This window comes from Phoxinus phoxinus (assembly GCF_949152265.1).
Source record: "Phoxinus phoxinus genome assembly, chromosome: 7".
Taxonomy (NCBI): domain Eukaryota; kingdom Metazoa; phylum Chordata; class Actinopteri; order Cypriniformes; family Leuciscidae; genus Phoxinus; species Phoxinus phoxinus.
In genome coordinates this window covers 19,730,837-19,752,589 of record NC_136882.1, presented here as the reverse complement: position 1 = coordinate 19,752,589, position 21,753 = coordinate 19,730,837, and the positions used below count along the sequence as shown (strand labels likewise).

General features: G+C 37.5%; 2 protein-coding genes across 2 annotated transcripts; one reads left to right on the top strand and one right to left on the bottom strand.

The window, feature by feature from the left end:
* Positions 1 to 9,558: 9,558 nt before the first annotated feature.
* Positions 9,559 to 11,445, bottom strand: kctd12.1 (potassium channel tetramerisation domain containing 12.1). Its single transcript, XM_079618177.1, has one exon. It carries the CDS (start codon positions 11,393 to 11,395, stop codon positions 10,529 to 10,531), a length of 867 nt encoding a protein of 288 aa, XP_079474303.1. The 5' UTR covers positions 11,396 to 11,445; the 3' UTR covers positions 9,559 to 10,528.
* A 6,621-nt stretch (positions 11,446 to 18,066) lies between these two features.
* On the top strand, positions 18,067 to 21,729 carry acod1 (aconitate decarboxylase 1). The gene is made up of 5 exons (XM_079617879.1): positions 18,067 to 18,097; positions 18,218 to 18,379; positions 18,465 to 18,554; positions 18,704 to 18,903; positions 19,580 to 21,729. The coding sequence occupies exons 1-5, from the start codon at positions 18,086 to 18,088 to the stop codon at positions 20,547 to 20,549; spliced, it is 1,434 nt and encodes a 477-aa protein (XP_079474005.1). The 5' UTR covers positions 18,067 to 18,085; the 3' UTR covers positions 20,550 to 21,729.
* Positions 21,730 to 21,753: the final 24 nt, after the last annotated feature.

Sequence of the window (21,753 nt, the reverse complement as noted above, 5' to 3'; positions counted from 1 at the left end):
TTCATAAGGCACACACGCGCGGCCTCTTGCTCTCTCTACCTCTCTGCTGTGCATGCGCTTAGAGGTTTGGAGCACAGTCTCTGTCTCGCGGGTGCGCTTGTACTGGGCTAGTTCCCCCATATGTTGTGATTCCCCTTTGGTAATCCCATATGTGTATTCCTTCACAGTACAGTTTCCCTGCTGTTGGTAAACCCATGTCTTTCCTTGGACAGTTTCTGTTCTGCCCCGTCTCTGCATCTGTAGCAGTTCCACCCCTGTCTAGGCAGATCTTTCCATATGTAGCACTGACCCATGGGTCAGTCCATATGTGTATTTCCACATGCTCTTCCCTAGGATGTGGCCTCCGTAGCGTGTCTATTCATTGGACTAGGTACGCTTCCCCAGCTTTAATAACTCTGGTCATGGCTGAAAAAGAAAATGGGATTTGGCAGCCGAAGCACTCTTCCCAGGAAATAAAATGTAAAAGGAACAGCAGATATTACAGTCTCCATGGTAAGCCCTGTTCCTTCCATCCCGTTGACAAGAGGGTTTTTCACACTTGAAATAGTTAACCCACATCCTCATATTACACATTGCTGACTGTAATATCAAGTTTCTTTCTGAGTGAACTTTTCGAATTATAATGATAAGAATGACAGTCTCTCCCTCATTCCCCTCGTTTGACATTTTTACTATCATGCGCGGAAACTAATGCATTGCGCAGTGTTTCCATGACTGCCCAAAGCGTGTGAAGGCACGTAATTGTTGTCGGCTTCTAAGCATCTAGTAACATTCTAACACCGCATCACAGTGTACAAGTTTGGCACCGCATAACCCCCGTTAAAAAGTGGTGCTAACCCCTTTTAAATTACAAGTGTGAAACGCTCCTTTACCCGGAGTTAAAAAACAGTGTTTAGAGTGCGCTTAACCAGGGGTTAAGCGCAGTGAGAAAAGCCCTAAGAAGGCCTCACATTCTGTGACTTGTGGGTTTAACGGTCTTTGAAAATTCTTTCTCTTCTTATTGCCCTTACATAAAAGCAAAGATTCAAATTTGCCATACCGCAAGACAAAGTCAGCCCACTTTTGTGAATCTAGAGCACTTGACTGTTTATTAGTTTCCATGGCAACATAGATTGTAACGGAAAGTTAGCCATGGGGGAACCAGTTTTACTTTTTTGTCTCAAATTAGACCATTCTAAAATTGTATGCAACTGACTTAAAAAGTAAATACCAGTCTTAAAGAAAAAAATTCGATGACTAACTTGTAAGACTAGTCTTAAATAGATTTATGCAACCGGCCCCTGGGCTTACGTGGGGTGTTACGACTCAACAGGAGCAGTTGCCAAAAAGGGACACAACAGCTTTCCAGCATCTGCATTTCCATCACTTGTAACACAGTTCAGTGGTTGTAGCATTTTCCATAGGGACCCCATTAGTCAGTCGACATAATGTTGTAGTGACTGACAGATGGGGAACATCTTGGTTACTGATATAACACTTGTTCCCTGATGGAGGGAACAGAGACGTTATGTCCCCCCCTGCCACAACCCTGATCCTCCGCTGAATGGCCAGGGCCCTCGTCTTGGCTCCTCAGCATAAACCTGAATGAGTGGATGCGTGCTGCCATTTTATATACCCGTATGTATGGGGGAGTGGCTCGTCATGCAAATTCCACTTGCCAGTTACATTGGCCTTTTTTTCAAACTTGGAGGTGATTGGGGCTCCCAAGTGAGACCCCATTTGTCAGTCAACATAACGTCTCCATTCCCTCCATCAGGGAACGGGGATTACATCAGTAACCTATATGTTTTCATACACTCCAATTCAAGGTGGAGTCAATGCATTTCATATATGCCACTATTGTATGTCCCAAACTATATTAAAGGACAACAAGAGATCTCAGTTCATGATGTGCTTTCTCATATGATGGTAGCTAGTCTGCAGTTCATTATATACGAGCATTGCATGGCAGATTATTATAACTGAGCACTAGATCATCATAAGTCTTCTCTTTATGGCTACTCACCATACTGTATGTGAGCACACACAGTGACTATAATAGTAGAATAACTTGTTAAAGTAAATGGCTATATTCATATTGGTTATACTTGTTTAGTTTATATTCTGATTATATAATTCTTCCACAGTGCCACCCGCAGCACTCTTGCTGTTTCACCAAATTTGATCACATTAAAGAGGGACTTTGAAGTGATTTTTATTTTTGGAGCAAGCCAACCAGGAAATCACAGTCCAGGTCACTGCTGTGAAATATTTCACGCTCGAAAGACAGATTGTGCTAGCATAAAACAGCTGAACTGTGTTTAAATATGGAAGCAATCTTTTTACTATTTTGATATACTGAAGCTGTGCCCTCTTACTAACACGAGAAGTTAGGAGCAGCCATCTGGTGATAGTATAATAATGAACAGATGTGTCTTCCTCAAATCACATTGCTTTTGTGACTGCACATTTTGTAGTGCTTGTTATCCAATGAGTAATCCAACAAATATATAAAAACAAACATTTACTACCATTCAAAAGTTTGGAGTTTGTTTTTGAAAGAAGTCTCTTATGTTCACCAAAAGGCTGCATTAATTTGATGAAAAATACAGTAAAAACAGCAATATTGTGAAATAGTATTACAATGTTTTCTATTTTAATACAGTATACAATTTATTTTTGTGGCAAAGCTGAATTAGTCATTTTAATATGCTGATTTAGTGCTCAAAAACATTTCTTATTATTACCAATGTTATGTGCTGCTTAATATTTTATTTTAGATACCACGTATTTTGTTTAGGATTCTTTGATGAATAGAAAATTCAAAAGAAAAGTATTTGAAATATAAATCTTTTGTAAGATTATAAATGTCTTTACTATCACTTTTGATCAATTTAATGTGTCCTTGAATACAAGGATTAATATCTTTTTTTTTAAATAGTAGTATAAATAACAAATAAATTATGTATCTATTTGGGAGAGAGTGACTTGTAATTTATTTAATGCAAATTCAAAAGCCTGTAAAAGCTTCTAGAGTTATTTCAAATTAAAATTATTACAAATGCACAAAATTTCAATTAAATTCAATTAAATTCAGTTCAATTGAATTGAATTGAACCAAATTTCCCCTTAAGATGTGCTTTGCCTTCTCGTTTTTGAAGACTGACCATCTGTTGTGTAATTTGTACTGTTTGTCTGTTACATGACCATACTGACAGAGTGATATTGTTGTTCATACAGACCTTTATGTCACCCGTTTCTTCAGCAAATTATGCATTGGATTTGGCAGAGCTTACGGCCAACAATTGCCTATTAATGTCTTAGGCCAAACTGCCTCCAAATGTTTTGCATAACACCTGTGTGAAGTGTTTATTATAATGGTGCGTTCACACCGGACGCGAATAGCGCGTCAGGCGCGAGTCATTTCAATGTTAAGTCAATGCAAAGACGCGTTACGCGCGTAAAACGCGTGTAACGCGTCTTTGCATTGACTTAACATTGAAATCACTCGCGCCTGACGCGCTATTCGCGTCCGGTGTGTGGGTGCAGTAAGGAGTTGATTAAAGATCGGAATAGGGTCATTCTGACCCAATGTTTTTTAGAAGAAGCTGAGAAGCAGGTGACAAGTGACACTTTTAATTACTGAATTAGTGTCTTACCATAAAATACATTTCAATAAGTTACTAAACATCAAGTATGTATTCTGTGAGGAGAGCCTTGCCAGTCAAACTAAAATTGCATATTCTTATATTTGTAAAGGTCACTGCACTGTACCTTCCTAAATCAATTTTTAAATGTTGTTTCCTTTGATTTAACTTCCTTTGAGCTTACTTCAATGAGAAAACAATGCTATTGCATTAGATTTCTTCATCACATTTCATTGCAGATTTAACATGACCCACCTTTAAACACAGTCGACATGACGCATCTGTCAAATTATTTTATTTTTATTTTATGAATTATGTAAAATTATTAATAATTCAAGACAGTATAATGTGGTTCACCCATTTAATCGTTGTAAAATGTCATGTATATGACACATTAGTTTGTGTCTAGTAGTTAAATGCACATTAACACAAATGGATAGGCTATATAAGAAAAATTGTTTCTAGAAAGTATCTAAAGTGGTCATATGATGGTTCTAAAAAAGACATAATTTTTTGTGTATTTGGTTTAATGTATTGTTTTTACACAGTTTTAGGTTAAAAAAAAGTAATTATTTTACACATACCGTATTGTTGCTCTGCTATGCCCTGCCTGTCTGAAACGTGTCGATTTTTAAAAAGCTCATGTTCTGAAAAGCTCTGTGTGCTCTGATTGGCCCGAATACCTTAACTATGAGTGGGAAATGTCACGCCCCTTACCATTTTTGGAACATCAGCTCCCAAAGCAATTAATGTCAGGTGATAATGTCGGTAGCCTACTACCTTGTCAATCATTGTCAATTCGAGCCCGAAACTGATCCAAAAAATGCAGATGACCAAGCTGATCGATCAACCTTGCCAGCGCGACTGGCCCAGAACGTATCAGATTGGTAAGGTTTTAAAACCATGTGTGCATTTGAGACAAGCGCTAGGCCTACTCTATACTGCTCAAAACTCGCGTTTGAATAGTCAGTAGCAAATTCTTAAAATATGTAGCCTAAACATACTTACAGGCTGTGTCTATGAGTCAGAAGCACCAGAATGTAGTTTACAAAGATGGAATTATCCCACTTTTTAGAATAAGCCTTTGTGCGCAGCCTGGTAGGACCTAACGTTAAGGCCTTTTTATGCTTCTGCGTCATATCGACGGCGTACCCCCGCAGACCCTTCTGCGTCGACGCGAACCCCTCCGCCGTAGCTCGACGTGCACCTCCAAAAAATTGTAACTACGCGTCGAGGCGACGCAGACCACAAGGGCTGTGATTGGTCACACCCCCACCCCCCTAGCGTTCTGGCGGTGAAATGCACCGCGATGCAACACAACCCGACGCAGAACCATAAAACGGCCACGACGCCGTAGGAGTGACGGCGTAGCTACGGCGTGGAGTTGACGCAGAAGCATAAAAAGGCCTTACTCTCTCAGGTTCTGGAAACAGTCCTCCGAAAAATGCGGGGCACACGGTGTTGTAAATAAAGCTTAACCACTGTTTTCTGATTGTGTCCTCTTTTGGAAGGCCACACAATTAGTTTGGCTTTCACGACGAAAAACACATTCTCCACGACATGGCGGTGTCAGTAACAATAATACAGCGAGAATAACAGTTACGCCTTCTTTATTTGCGTACATTTGGTCGGTGTTATGAAACTCTGCCCCACATACTGACGTGGATGTGTGGGGTCGTGTTTGAATATTTGTTTACAGTCGGGTTTGAATGAAGCGTTTTAGGAAGGCGTGGCTGAGCCTTCACTTTTACAAAGAATATCTCTTTGGGTTTGAGACTTTGAGCTTTGTAACTCTGCAAATCTTATACATGCACAACTAGCCTTGACAATTAAAGTCCCTGGTTTAAATAAGTGAAAGGAATTGTAAGGCTGACATATTTTAAAAGCATCCCAGCCACATCATCTCTTATTTATCCATACACCAGGATTATAATCACTTATTTTTATGTTTTTCCTCTCATGTACCAAAACAATAAGTTTTCCCATTTTTAAGAACATTTTAAGCCTGCATAATTTCTGTTTATTGAAAAGATTCTGTCTTTCTGTCAATACTACAATAAATCCTAGAATTGAAATCCTTTTATGTTTGATCTTATTAAAAGTTGGAAATTCCACAGCTCATTGTAGTGACATCACTGAAAATAAATTGTGTGAAATGTCAATGTCACTCTGTATGCAATTTCTACATTACACATCGTTCAAAATCCTCTCAATCATAATCTCAGTCAAAGCTGTATAATGCATATTATCATTTAAACACTGGATTACTAATTGAGATCACTAACTGTTGAGTTGTGGATTTTAGGATATTTCCAACTATATATTGTGTTATATGGGTAGAATATAGATGAAAGAAAGAAAGAAAGAAAGAAAGAAAGAAAGAAAGAAAGAAAGAAAGAAAGAAAGAAAGAAAGAAAGAAAGATTAAAATTTTAAAAGAATAAAAAAAAAAGTTACTGCTCAACAACTAAATTTACTGAGAAAACACCAAAATCTACATACTAATACTACATCATAAACCGGTTTTCATGCGTCATGAGGTGGCTGAGTGTTCAAGGCGACGAACTGCTAAACCGTTAATGTCTGTTCCCAAGGGACTGCATCCCATAGTTGTCAGGTAATGGAGTTGTCAGAGGTTTATTTCAAAATGCTTTCAAAGATGTCAAAAATCCACTGTCTTCCCTCCCAGACTAATGAGTCTACATAACACATCACCCTGCATTTAGCTGTCACTAAATTGCTCTGGTTGCAGATTATACATCGAACCATTAATGATGGGCTAATCCATTCCAAAAATAAGAAAAAATACACGGCACATCATGCAACCATGCTTGCAAATACTGATGCTGGTTAAAAATGCAGTTTTTGTAGATTTAACGCCAATCTTAATTTGTTCAGTTATCTTAAAGAACAATATTAGTCCAGGTTTTTAAACGTATAGAATTTCAGCTGTAAGAAAATGCCACAGCATTTCCACAGGTAAAATATAAATGCCTCATTGGGAGACTGTTAGCACCAGCTCAGGGAATGTTGAACATACTCTCAAATTAAATTCTTTTGAGTTAATGAGTGGCAAGGAATGATAACCTCATTAGCCCTTTTATGTACACACATCAATTGGAAACCAGTTTATGAATGCAACTAAGATTGAGTGTGTGTGCGCGCAATGGTTGATAAGGATGCTGCACTTAAATTCTACCTTGATTAATATGGAATCATATTATATAGGCTTTAATTTTTTGGAGATTGAAACTTCAAAATATATTAAATTTGCACTTCACTCTCCTTGAGAAAGAACCGAGTTGTGAATTAGTGCATAGACCATTAATACATTTCTCAGCTGAGAGTATTGGTTATTTTTAGCTAAGAATTGAACTGGAATGATCAGGGTTTGTGGTTTTTTTTAGTCTGAAGTTAGTCTTGTGGTATGTTTTGTTACGCAATGCTTTGATCTGATTTTCTCAGAAAATAAAGTTTTTTTTAGGAGAACCGAGAGTATGCTGGAAGCTGAAACAGCAATAGAGATTTTCAAATATTCAGAAATGGTAATCTGTCTGATGCAATGATTTGATCTGATTCTGAGTTGATATTAACTGAATAAAAAATAAATTCTAGTTGATATTAACTGAATAAAATGTTTTTCCCCTAGCTATTCCACTTATCATCATCCGAAGCTTCTCAGAACTTTAAGGTTTTATGCAACGTTATGTACCTCTCTGCTACCTTTTAGATGGTGAACCACCATATTCTCCCCTGACCTGAGCTTCACAAAAACTGCAATTGGCTTGAGTCTTACCTCACAGGCAAGGCAACATTCACTTTCCCCATAGAGCACGGGTGTCCAAATCACATCAAATAACCAATGGTGTGCCTCATGGTTCGGTTCTTGGTCCCCTTCTTTTTATATTCATGACTTCCTTTTCCCTAATGAAGGCACTTCAATGAGCTTTTACAGTCACTGCAATGCAGACAATATGCTGCTTGATATTAAAAACTGGTATTTGTTATACAGGTGCTGATCATATAATTAGAATATCATCAAAAAGTTGATTTATTTCAAGAATTCAACTTAACAGGTGAAACTAATATATTATATAAACTCATTACATGCAAAGTGAGATATTTCAAGCCTTTACTTGTTATAATTTTGATGATTATGGCTTACAGCTTATGAAAACCACGAAATCTAAATCCCAGAAAATTAGAATATTACATGAAATCACAGTAATTACACAGTAATGGTCATTGAACCAGGTTTTGGTTCTTTTGGCAGTGTGGGCAGGTGCAAATCCTGCTGGAAAATGAAGGAAGCATGAAGTGCTCTGAAAATGTCCTGGTAGACGCTAGATGGCTGCGTTGACTCTGGATTTAATAAAGCACAGTGGACCAAAGTCCTTTTTTTCTGATGAGAGCAAATTTTGAAGTTTTAGAGCACTTCCTGCTGCTGACCAACTTTATGGAGATGCAGATTTCATTTTCCAACAGGACTTTGCACTTGCACACAGTACCAGTACCTGGTTTAAGGACCATGGTATACCTTCCCGGTATTGTGAAGATGAAGATGTGATACGCCAGACCCAACAATGCAGAAGAGCTGAAGGCCACTATCAGAGCAACCTGGGCTCTCATAACACCTGAGCAGTGCCACAGACTGATCGACTCCATCTCACGTCGCATTGCTGCAGTAATTCAGGCAAAAGGAGCCCAACTAAGTATTGAGTGTACATGCTAATTCTTTTCATGTTCATACTTTTCAGTTGGCCAGCATTTCTAAAAATCCTTTTTTTTGTATTGGTCTTAAGTAATATACTAATTTTCTGAGATACTGAATTTGGGATTTTCATTAGTTGTCAGTTATAATCATCAAAATTAAAAGAAATAAACATTTGAAATATATCAGTCTGTGTGTAATGAATGAATATAATATACAAGTTTCACTTTTTGAATGGAATCACTGAATTAAATTAACTTTTTCATGATATTCTAATTATATGACCACCTGTATAATTTTTTTTCATAAACACTCTGGTATGTAGCACACAGTTTAACGCGCACTTTCTTATTCATATAGTTATTTACAGGGCTAATGAATAATTATTTAAATTTTAATTCAACACGCCCTACTTCTGCATTGAAAAATAAGGTGGATAATTGTATCCAGAAGTGTAATGATTATAATGTGTCCACCCCACACTTTTCAGATAATTTATATGTAATGAACTGAAAATGTTTAGTATATTTTGTAGAATGCAAATAGAACTGAGGACTTTCATTGCATGCTAACAGAGATACCCGTCCTGTAACCCTAACCTTGCAGCTGGATCCTTTCATTATTTACACTCGAAATGATAATGCCACCTATATTTGTGCACAGCTGCGCCATCTGCATTTCAAGAACATTTGTGTCCCAAAAAAACGGAAAGGGAACTATTGTACATTGGTACAATTATTGTATTCATTAGAACTGGCAATGATCCATGATTAGGCCAATTAAATAATCTGGCTGACCCCCAAACCTCTTGGGAGCACAGTTAATAATTCTCCATCCAAAAAGCAAACTCAAGGGCCGATTTATTAATCCCAGTTATTTCCATGTAATTCATTTTCTCCCTGAATCTCTATCACAGTTTGAAGAGTTTAGATAAAGTTCGAAAAATTTATGATTAATGTTTTGTCTTATTGCTGAAACTATTTTAACATTCCATTATTTAAATTCAAATATGATTTTAAGTGATTCCATTTTTATATCCATGCCACAAAAGGGTATTTTAAAAATACAATGCACTTAAAGCATGAGATGCATTTGCACCAAACAGAAGAGTAAATCTGGGTCGTTCAGCAGCTGGTTAGACATGTTCTTGTTTAGCCCTCCAGCCTTTAGCGCTGCACAAGACACCCTGGAAACAAACACAAATCTGACTAAGGCTGAAAGATTATGACAGATTATAATTTATTGAATGATTGACTCTTTGAACAGACAACAGATAAATTATGTTTACAATGTTGTAATTAAAGGAAACACTCTTTAGTAATATAGACATAGAAACCTTAAACACACACACAAACCCCAGAAACTATTCCCACTCTGCGCCCAAACAAAAAAGGTGTGCAAAATTGAATACAATCCAGTGCTATACAATTTTAAGCCTCACTTTTAAGAAAATTTTGTAATTTATTTGTTTCATTGAATTTATTACAAATTTCTTTTTATTTTTATTTTAAGAGATTCCACTCTATTTCCTTAATACGTAATGAAATTCAAACTGGTCAAAAAAAAGTGCAATAAATCACTGCAGGCAACTTTGGCAACCCTTTTAAATTAAGGCAGCGATAAAACATACACTTTCTGTTTTCATGGATTATTTATTTACAGTGAAAAGATAAAGCTTTTCCTGAAAGTGGAACTGTCTTTTAAATAATTGACCCATGGAAGAATAATACCATTAGGCCTATGAACATTCATCAACATCTTAAAACTTACAAATGTGGTCTCTGTGCCATGTTGAATGAAGTAATATTTTACGTGTTCATTTAAAATACATGCATAAAGAATAGCAAGTAGCCTACTAAACACATCTGGGACTTTTTACAAATAGGCCCTCAAATCTGGATTTAAAAAACGACTTTATCTGCAAACAAAATTAAAACTACAAAGGGAAGTGTAATGATAGCTAGGCCTAGTTATTTTGTGTTTGTTAATTGTTGTAATACACTTGTAATAGCCTATGTGATATGCTTTAATAGACTCAAGAGTAGGCTACAGCCAATAAAATGATGATGCAAAAAACGAGACAATTGCCTGGTGTGAACTCCATACTTGCACCTCTAAAAAAGACGGATGAAACTTACTCTTGTAGAGGAATCTATACATTACACACACAATTAAATGCAACACATTTTGGCTCATTCGCGACAGAAAACATACTCTGTGTAGCTTGTCCAGATTTTGTCCTCGTTTGGGTCACTGCTGGAATAAGCGCACGTGCCAGTGGAGCTGCACGCGACCATATGGAAGCCAAACTCTGACAGTTTGTCAAACGCCTGCTCGAGAAAATTATATTTCAGATAATAGCGTGATGTGTACCTCTCCGGAGGTCGGTCCGGGTCTCTGCTCTCGTTCAAAGTGTCTCCGAACACCTCCTTAGCCAGAGAAGTTTTCCCGCACACCGTGATCCTCGCGACCCGCCTGAATTTGGCGTCTGTTTGTATGTCTCTTCCGATTGTATAGGAGCCCCGGTAACCGACTGTGATGTAGCCCGACTTTTTGGACTCCAGTGAAGGAGAATGAGTGGTGCTGGCGACGGCCAGCGTGCGCGAGGTGTCGGGTCCGACCAACGGAGTCGCGCTTGCGCTCGGCTCCTCCGAGTCACTCTGGCAGATCTCGTCGGTGATGGAGTTGTCTTTACTCATTTTGGGACACAAGAGCTTGGACAGGTCCCGCAACTGAAAAAACTCAGCCTCTCGCTGTAATCTGCTCTTTTCTGGAAAATAGTCTGGCAGAACCAGATGTAGATCCCGTAGGTAGTCTAAAATGTAGCGGAAAAGAAAGCCGTCCCTGTCCAGAAAAAAGCGACCTTTGCTGTCCCGTGCCAGTTCTGTCGGTGTCTTCTTACTAAACATGTTCCACAGGAGAGAATCCGGTACGGCTATTAAAGTCGTATGCCGTGTCACATACACTTGTCCTCCTACATTTAGTTCAATAATGTCAGAAAACGGGGACCTGGAATCCGCGCCGTTTGATATTCCACACTCGGGATCTGCCAAAGCCATAACGTCTCTTCAACTGAAGATGACAGTTATTCGTGATTGTGTGCTACGGGTTTTCCAAAGACTCAAGATAAGGGCAGATGCTTGTTTAAATAGGTTGTGGGAGGGGAGAGAATACGGCTGATGTTAACGCTTCATTGGCAAAATGTCGTGCCTCCTGCTGTCAGTGAGATGCTACACTGACTCTTAGTTGATGTCTCTTATCAAAAGGAAACAAAATGTTTAAGACATATTACTTACACTAAATGTAAATAATAAAATTAGGAAAAGTAAAAGAATATGGCAAAAACGAATCTTCTCACACACAACGGTATAATGAATTGGTGTTAATTGCATTTTCTTCCATGCCCTTCAAGACAAAGGAGTGGTAGTGGCATCTAGTGGTAGAAAGTCGAAATTGGTACTCAATTGTGATTGTTTGTTTTAGTTCAGCGTTTCTATAGGTTTAGGTTTTCAATACATTTTGTATTTTAATTTTAGGAAGGTTTTAAGGCCTGAAGAATGATCAAAATGCATTTTAACAGGTGCAAAAGTATATAAAGTTTCAGATTTCAGCACTTTCAAAAAATGTGATTAATCGTGATTAATTATTTGAATCAACTCACATGCACTAGTTTGTATGGTATGCTTAACATGCATGTTTTGATTATTGATGCACAAAGAAGCATGTTACTGACAAAAGTTCAGATTGCTGTGATAAATAGTATTACTGTTACTGTATACTGTTATTAATCGTTTTTAAATGGTAAATAGGAATTGTTTTATTTTAATAATTTGTACTGCTTGCCTGTATTTACGTGATTATGTGCCTACATTTGGAAGTGACATTTTAAAATATTTATCACACAATATGCTTATCATATTGTATCATATGCTAACCATTATGTTACGCATGTCGATGCACAGAAAACCACCCAAAACAACCTGACATCCACGTAGCGAATCACTTTAAAACAGCTTAGAACAACCCAGAAACCTCATATCAACGCACTGACAATCACCAACAACATCCTAACAACCACACAACAATGTGCAAAACACTCACTGTACAAAATAAAACATACTCTACGAACTGTAAACTTACTCCATATACAGTATTTACATACGTAGGTCCCGCTGTGGGATACTCATGTGACACTGCGATGACTCAGTGTCTGGGCTTCATTCTTCGGGGTTCCTCAGGCAGGGGCTCTTCACTGATGTCCACGTGGATTCGAGGAGCGCTGAGTTGAGTGTCTCCCACAGCCGCTGCTTGATCTTCAGTCCTAGTTTAAGACTGTAGGGATGGTGCCGACCACTGCGTGTCTTCATCATGGGCTCCGCCACACAGCGGTAGATGTCCTGGTAGGCCTGTACGCTGTAGCCGTGGATGGAGACAGACTCTTCCTGCTGACACACGTCCACTGAAGAGACTGATGATGCTGGACGGATGGATGTCAGGAGGGATAACAGCGTTCTTCAGGTAGCGCTCTTCCAAACCTGTGGGTCTTTGAGCTCTGGCAGAGATGCAGCTGTAAGTGTGATCTAACCTGACTAACATTACAGCTGCCATCTGTGAACGCTCACAGGGGTCTGGACTGGAAGAGTCCTCCACCAAGAATCCCCTTAGGTGTGTGGGAAGAGCCCTGGTTCTTCTCGGGCGACGCTGCTCCATGATTATGAATCAGGAATAACTTTTCAAATTGGACAAACTGATGAAACTTAGTAAAATGGTAGAATTGTGAAGATCAGGCTTCAGAAACAGTCTTGTTGATTTCAAATATCAACTCAAGCTGCTGGACTGACTTAGAATGTTGACAACTACGCTATGCTGAGCGAGCTGCTGAAGCACAAGATCGCGGACGGAAAACTGAAGTCCGTCCAGTGGAGGTGGGGTGCAGGGGGTTTGTGGCAGTGTCTACCACCAGACTGCTTGGAGACCTGGGAATCAGAGGCCAGAGCCTGCGCCAGGCCATCAAAGCAATGTCAGAGGCAGCTGAGAGAAGCAGCCAGTGGCTGTGGATAAAGAGACAAGACTCTTGCTGGGCTCCAGCTTGATTGGATGATTGGGGGGATGCACTGCGGGGACTTGATCACCCTCGTAGGGCCTTCCTCAACCGAGGATTTCTGTTATAATGGCCGAAACATCCAATGAAGCCTGAGGTGTACTACTGACGATGTGTCCCTCGGATCACCCATCAAAGGGGGATGCCCACCCGAAAACTCCACTGTGACAAATACACTGCCAAGGTCAAGTACTTTCTCCCGGTACGCGCTTGCACTTAAAGGATGTATTACATCTCGTCCTGTGTTTCCTGAAAAAAAAATTGAGGCTCATTTAAATGTAAACAACACTTGATATCAGTATTAAGTCAATTAGAGAAGCATGAGCTGTATGTTACATGTACTATATGCTTCTCTATTACTAATTATCTTTATTTGTTAGCTTGAATCTTTTAAGTGAACAATAATTGTTGCAATGACTCATATCTTTCAGCTTTCATATCTTCTTTTTGAAGTGCTTTGGTGGCTTGTCCTGCCCCCACAGACTGAGGCACAAGTCGTTTGCTTTGGATTAGCCTGTGAAGGAGCATTTCATTAGTTGTGACCCAAGTAAACAACCAGACTCTGTTTGGAGTTTGAATCTTGTTTGTGAATGAATATACATATGTACATTTATCCCTCTATGGGACTAATTATGAAATCACAGCTTGAAAAAAATTAATGACATTATATTTTGCATATATTTAAGTTGAAAATCATTTTCCAAAATTAGTTTTCTACATCTGACCTTTGACGTTTTGTAGGGTGCCGACCATCATTTATAACTGACTTTATCCTATTTGGGTAAATCAATTTGGGCAAATTGTCTGAAACTTCACACACATTCAAATGCATTTTTACTATCTGTAAAGTAGTGAAAAGGTCGTTGTGCTTCAAAAAACATTAAAAGCTTTATTAACATTTCATTTCATCTGGTTCTACTATATTTCATTTGGAAGTCACATTGAAAATGTCAAAAACTTGACACAAATTCAGATGCAACTTCACTACCTGGAAAGTATGTGAAACCATGTATTGGTGTTTCAATTTTTTTTAACATTATTTATTTTTTGGAATTCCAAATCAATGATTGTAGCAGAAGTGGAAATCATTAAAAGACTTATTTTTCAGTGTAGCCCACACTTTCCACACGTAACTCATTTTTGGAGCATCCCTGCTTTTGTGTAGTGAGGCTAATAGGCAGTGACATCTTTCCTGACCTGTGGTTGTATGTATCTATATGACGAATGTTATTTCTCGTGCCATTTATACGGCAAAAATAGTTTTTGCGTGCATATGATACGCACTTAATGGCGTGTAATATGCACGCACTCCCCACCCCTAATCCTATACCCAAGGGTTTTCAGTGCGTATAGTATAATGCACGCAAAAAAAAAAAACATTTTTCGCGTATAAATGCTATGAAATAACTTTCGTGGTAGGCTATATAGGCTACATACGCAATTTCATGAGATCGTGACATCTTCCAAACTGGCATAGGAGAATGTACCAAAATGTCTGACTTCCACAACAATCTAGGACTTATATTACTCATTTCTACTATCACCCTGCTTCTATCCTCCTTGATTTTCAGCTTCTTCGCTTCTTACTAGGTTCTCGTGTTCTAGTGCATTGCCATCACAGTCATCAATACTTTCTGGAAAAGGTAGCCTACAGATTTTCCTCTCTGTCTTCTATAATCTTACTAACATCAACCTAAAACACAGGCAAAAAGGCTATTATACTGCCTGCCAGTAGCTACTGAACAATAGTGCAGCTACACAGAAAATGTAGGCCTATATCCCCAAAGGTCTTTGTCAATTAACAAACAGATTTTTTTGCTCTTTGAGTTATTGATTTTATGACAATGACAATGACAATTTATTTGTATAGCACAATTAAAAACAACAGTTGTTGACCAATGTGCTTTCCACATATAATCCACATAACGTCATGACATTGAATCACATACATTTCACTTAAGTAAAACATCAGAACACAAAAAAATAAAACAAAAAAAATAAAATTTTACAGAATGTGCATTCAAAATGACCCAAAACTTTAGAATAAACATTTGGATGTACAATTATATTATTTAAAAATTGAATGTATATGTATTTCCTAATCTAAAATGACCTCACAATGAAGCTTTGACAGCATCAGCATGTGACCTAACATGTGCTAATGTCTCATTCACTTCCTTGTTGCCAAAGCACTTTTGTTGAATATTATTGTTTTTTAAATGCAGTTTTCTCTGCACCATTTATAAAGATGATCAGAGGTGGACAGTAACAAAGTACATTTACTTAAGTACTGTAAAGATGATCAGTTTTTACACTTTTTCTGTACTTTACTTGAGTATTATTTTTTTCTGGAAACTTTTACTTTAACTTCAGTACATTTGAAAGACAAATATCGTACTTTTTACTCCACTACATTTCTGTCAAGGTCCTTGAGTAGAAAGTAGTAACGTCAGGGATTATTTGGGTTGCATTTTGGTTGTAAATGAAAGTCTGGTTGACGCCAGAACTCGAGTGATGGTGGTTTCTCAAGTCAACCGATTTTCAACCACAATACAACGTCTGTCCAATGTTGGAGATTAACGTCAATCTGACATTGGATTCTGACATCATGATGATTTTAATTTTCAACGTTGGGTTTGGTCTTCTAAATGTGAATTTTATCATTGTTTTGGAGCACACTAGCTTATAGATATAGATAGGCTAACATATTCATACTAAAAGCCAAAAAACTGGGAACAGCCATTTGGGTGTCCGAAACCATTGTGGACGTTATTGAGTGACTTATTCAATCCCATGACTGGAACTGTTCTAGAAATACATGTGATATTGATATGAGGGTAGACAGGCATAGATTCAGAGGCATATTGTACTGTAAATTGGCTATTACATGCAACAATGCAACAATAATAAAATGACAATTACTTTTATACTTAAGTACTTTTAAAAATGAGTACTTCTGTACTTTTACTTAAGTAAAAATCGGTCTTTACAACTTTTACTTGTAACAGAGTAATATTTGACCAGTAGTATCTGTACTTTTACTCAAGTAAGGAAGTTGTGTACTTTGTCCACCTCTGAAGATGATACACCATAGAGGGTTCCGTTTTTTTAAGCATTGTACATTGTTTTTAAACATTTCTAGCATTGTAAATGTCCAGTAGCTGACCAAATAAAGCAAAAACAACAGATCTGCTCATGTTATTTAATTAATTCAGTTTTTTGCCTGTCTTGATTTTGTTATTGCAGACACCAAGGATGAAAAGAAACTTTTAGTTGTGAACAAGAAATATTGTGCTGCTGAAAAGAATAAAGCAAAGATACACATTGATTTATCAAGATTTATATAGTAATCTTAGTCATTAATATTTGACTGCTCACTTGGTTTAGATTTTTATCCTATAAGGAAATCAACAAATGATTTGTATTTATTTTAAAGCATGTTTACTGTTTTATGTTTGTTAACATTAGCTTGCGAATTAATATATATGTGCATTTCCTTACATGATTTGTTATATTTTTATAAAAAACATATATTCCAAATCTTGCTTCAAATCTTGAAGGCTTTAAAAAGCCAAAATAAAGAGTGTATTTACAGGTTTCAGTGATTCTCAATCCCAGAGCACCAACTGCACATTTTGCACAGGTCCTTTATTTGACACCCAGTTCAGCTCACCAGTACTTTAGTAATGAGATAATAAGCTCAATTCATACACTACAATGGGAAATAAGCATTTACTGAACCAGAATGATGTTAAAGCAACAAAACTGGCTTTAAACTGTTCTATAAAACATTCGTAAGACATTTAAAGAATAAATCCAAAACTTGAATCTTTTCATTGTAACTGTCCTGTTAATAATGACATTAACCACTGGAAAGCCTAAAAATGTAATACTGTTTATGATAATACATAATACATGGCTAAATACATTATCCAATATGATAAGCTATATTTCTTTGACTTTACAGGGGGTCACACTCATGTGACACTTTGAGGAACCAGTGACTGACAGAACCCTGTCTCTGACACTTCGACACAATAGAAATTCGACACAATTGCAAATAGAAATTCCGAGTTTTCGCAAATGCTGGAGATAACAATTACTGTGGATGCAAAAGATAAAGAAATATTATGTCATAATAATGTGATTTCATGATTGTCTTTTGTCAATTTTATTCCATGAAAGGACTGATTTAATGAAATTATTTTAATTACAACCTGTAAAAAGACAGTATTTTTTAATGTGTGGGCACATCTAATCAGTTAATGTGAAGACAATCTCTTACAACCTCAGTATTTTATAATTTAATTTTTTTTTTTATTAATAATAATACTTTTATTATCGTTATTATTTTGTTTGTTTAATATTTGTTTTAAAGAAAATATTACTAAATATGTTGTGCAAATACCTTGTAAACTCAAAAAATATGATTGAAAATTATAGTTTCATTTTCACAGTAGTCATTTTTTTAGTTTGAACCGATTAAAATCCAAGGTACGCCTAGTCACAAATTGTGAAACAATGCACTTCACGTTATGGTTAAGTAACCGTGGAAAGTTGGTGGTTGGTTAACCAGTTTTGCTGAAACATTGGTATTTAAGGCGAACGTTACCACGCTGAACTCACAGTTGGATTCATTCCTCGCACAATGATCAGAAAGGTACTGACTTTTAATCATTTATGTTAGATTATTCATCCAGCTTTTTGCTACAGTTCAAATTCACATGCATCAAAAAGTATTCATGCTGTTGACGGACTAATAGGTTTTATCTTTTCCCAGGGTGTTACTGAGAGTTTTGGGGCAGCAGTCTCCTGTCTGAACACATCTCATCTGACAGATGAAGTGATTAGGAGGAGTAAGAGAATGATACTGGACACACTGGGAGTGGGATTGCTTGGAACCAGTACTTCAGTCTTTAACACAGTCCTTCAGAGCAGCCAAGTAAGGATGATGTTTCAATAGAGGGATATTGTTAACCTCCCTTTATGTCTGTCTCTTATGCATTCTTTGATCATTTATAAATTAGAGTCAGCAAGCGCTGGAAAACAGCAAGGTCTGGGGAAGACCAGGTTTATCTCTTCCACCTCAGTATGCTGCCTTTGTTAATGGTGTTGCGGTAGGTTATTTATATTTTCTCTTCAGATACTCTGGTATGTACTTGTGATAAAATCAATCATTTCTGCATAATCAAGGAGGTCCTGCTAAAGCATGTATGTATTCTCTAAGAGGGGTGCTTGATAGTGGGATGTGTTCCTGTGCTATTAGGTGCACTCTATGGACTTTGATGACACCTGGCATCCAGCCACTCACCCCTCTGGCGCTGTGTTACCGGCTCTCCTGGCACTGGCTGAGACACTGCCTGATAAACCCTCTGGCCTCGAGCTGTTGCTGGCTTTCAATATTGGTATGGAGGTTCAGGGGAGACTGCTGAGGTTTTCTGAAGAGGCTCATGATATTCCCAAAAGGTAAAATAGTTTGTACAAGTATGTACTATTTAAATGAAATGTTTAATTTTATTTATATAATTATAATTCATATATAAATGCCCCATTTTATAACTGTTTTTTTTGTCTTTCAAATAGACATAGTAATCATTTTAAATTTGAGTAAATGGCTGAAACTGAAACTTTATGTAATTTATGGAATATCAAAGTAATTAGAAGTACTGAATGCAAGTGGCAATCTATATCGCATATACAAGACCGAAAAACAACAACATTTCAAATAATAAAAAAATTTGCATTATCATTTCTTATTATTATCAATGTTGAAAACAGTTGTTCTGCTTAATATATTTATGGACACTGTGATATTTTCAAGTCCTCAATTACATAATTTGAAATATAAATATTTTGTAACATTATAAATGTCACTTTTGACTAATTTAATGCATCCTTGCTCAATAAAAGTATTAATTTCTTTCTTTTTTTCAAATCTGACCCCAAACTTGAATAGTACCTTTGAATGTGCATCAACTAATTATCAATTAGGTATATTTAATGGGGAAAATACTTAAATGGGCTTTATTCGTAAAATGCAAGGTAAACTGTGACTGTCCACACCTTTACTGTTTAATATATAAAGATTTTGTTTAAATGTATTTATTAGATATTTATATTCTGATTCACGTGTCCCTCTCAGATTTCACCCGCCTGCAGTTGTTGGGGTTATGGGCAGCGCGGCTGCTTCGGCTAAACTTTTGGGTCTCCCAGCAGCCCAGAGCATCGCAGCTCTCGCGATCGCCTGCTCATCTGCTGGAGCTCCCATGGCAAACGCTGCTACTCCAACCAAACCTCTGCACATGGGCAATGCTGCCCGCGGGGGTCTGGAGGCCTCCCAGCTCGCTCTCCTCGGCCTTGAGGGCAATACACAGATTCTGGATCTGCCATCAGGCTTCGGGGCCTTCTATCCAGATTACGTCCCTCGCCCACTGGCTGAGGTCACCCCTACTTCTCAGTACAGGTGGGTGTTAGAAGACCAGAACATTGCACAGAAGCGCTTTCCCGCACACCTCGGCATGCACTGGGTGGCGGATGCCGCAATAGAAGCAAGGGCGACATTTTTGGATAAATACCCAAATGCAGATCTCAGTCAAATTAAGAAGATCACACTCAGAGTGCCCTCGTCCAGATATGTAGACTGCCCTTTCCCGGTTAGCGAACACCAGGCCAGACACTCCTTCCAGTTCAACTGCTGTACCGCACTGCTTGATGGTCAGGTCACAGTTGAATCTTTCAGCAAAAGCCAGATGAACAGGAGTGCCCTAAAGGAGATGCTTCTGAAAGTAGAGTTGGAAAATCCACAAGACAATCATTCAAGCTTTGAAAAGATGTATTGCGAAATCGCCGTGGAGACAACACAAGGGGAAAAGTTCAACGCACGCTGCAACACTTTTTACGGTCACTGGAGGAAGCCACTGAGTCATGAGGATCTGGTGAAGAAGTTCAGGGCTAATGCTTCGACTGTGCTGACCCCTGATGTCGTGGAGGGTATTATTTACACTGTAGACCGTCTGGACACAAACCAAGACTGCTCAATGCTTTGGTCATACATGCACTTTAATAAGCACATGACGCACAGGCATGAGCGCCGCTACTCAGCTTTGGCTTGAATTCTCTTGCATTATTTAGGCTAATAGAACGTATCTTGGTGAACCGCTTGTCTTATTGCAACCTGTCATGACTCTATTACTCATATACTTATTTTTGTTCTAGCAAACATTTGATGGTGAATACGATAAATCTGTAAATTCTGATGAGGTAAAAGTTAAAAGCAGGAGAACCACTGCACTATTGTGATTGAAATCTTGCGTTTTGCATTCCAACCAAATTGTTACAAGTTATTTACTCCCCAAAATAATTGTTTACTTTCATTTAGAGTTTAGCAAGTGTTCATTATGAACCTTGTCTATAACTTTTACATGCATTTTGAGGGTATTGTGGCTAGCCTATTTCTGCAATATCAGACTTTTTTTTGTTTTTTGTAAATACACAGAATTGAGTAATGGTGCTCTTTCGTCAGATGTAGTTTTTCCCAGAAGGCAGAAAGCCAAAGTGAAAGTAACAAGAGAAAACAGAACAGATCTGTTCATTTTTACACTTTCTGAATGAAAGGTTTCACATCATTTTCTTCTTTGGATTTCATGTCACCATGTTTTCTGTTCTGTATTTGTATTTTTGTTTAGTTTTTTTTTGCTAAAAATACCAGCTTGTAAGATTATCTTAAAGGACAAGTTCGTTTTTCTACACTTAAAGCCCTGTTTTCAGATCGTTTCTGATGAAATAGAACGGTTAAGATAAAAATTTGGACAGATGCTCCTGTCCTGAGAATTTTCGGTTTCTTTCGCTCCTTCGATCCTTCAGAAATCATTCTAATATGCTGATTTGCTGCTCATAAACATTTCTTATTATCTGTGTTGACAACGGTAGTGCTTCTTGATATTTTTGTGGAAACCGTGATACATTTTTCAGGATTCTTTTATGAATAAAAAAAAAAAAAAAAAAAAAAAGGCATTTATTTAAAATGTGAAAGTTTTGATTCTCACTTTTCAATTTAGTTCATTGTTGCTGCATAAAAGTATGAATTTCTTTCCCTCAAAAATGATTGATCCCAAACTTTTGAACGCCAGTATGACTTTTGTGTATTTTTAGAAAATGGAGACAAATGAAAGTTACTTGTCTCTGCAACTGTCTCAGCATCAGGTTTGGAAAATAAACCCATTCAGTGAAACATAAGATATGTAGATATTCATCATTATTTCTCTGATCAATAAAATAAGGCTTGGACTCATTACTCATCTGTAACAAAGTCTAAAC

What these genes read in the sequence shown, in the direction of transcription:
- kctd12.1 (XM_079618177.1), bottom strand. Translation starts at nt 11,395, where the DNA reads ATGGCTTTGGCAGATCCCGAGTGTGGAATATCAAACGGCGCGGATTCC.
- acod1 (XM_079617879.1), top strand. An exon ending in CAGTCCTTCAGAGCAGCCAA is followed by an intron (nt 18,380 to 18,464) that starts GTAAGGATGATG and finishes TTTATAAATTAG; the next exon opens with AGTCAGCAAGCGCTGGAAAA. An exon ending in GCTCATGATATTCCCAAAAG is followed by an intron (nt 18,904 to 19,579) that starts GTAAAATAGTTT and finishes TGTCCCTCTCAG; the next exon opens with ATTTCACCCGCCTGCAGTTG.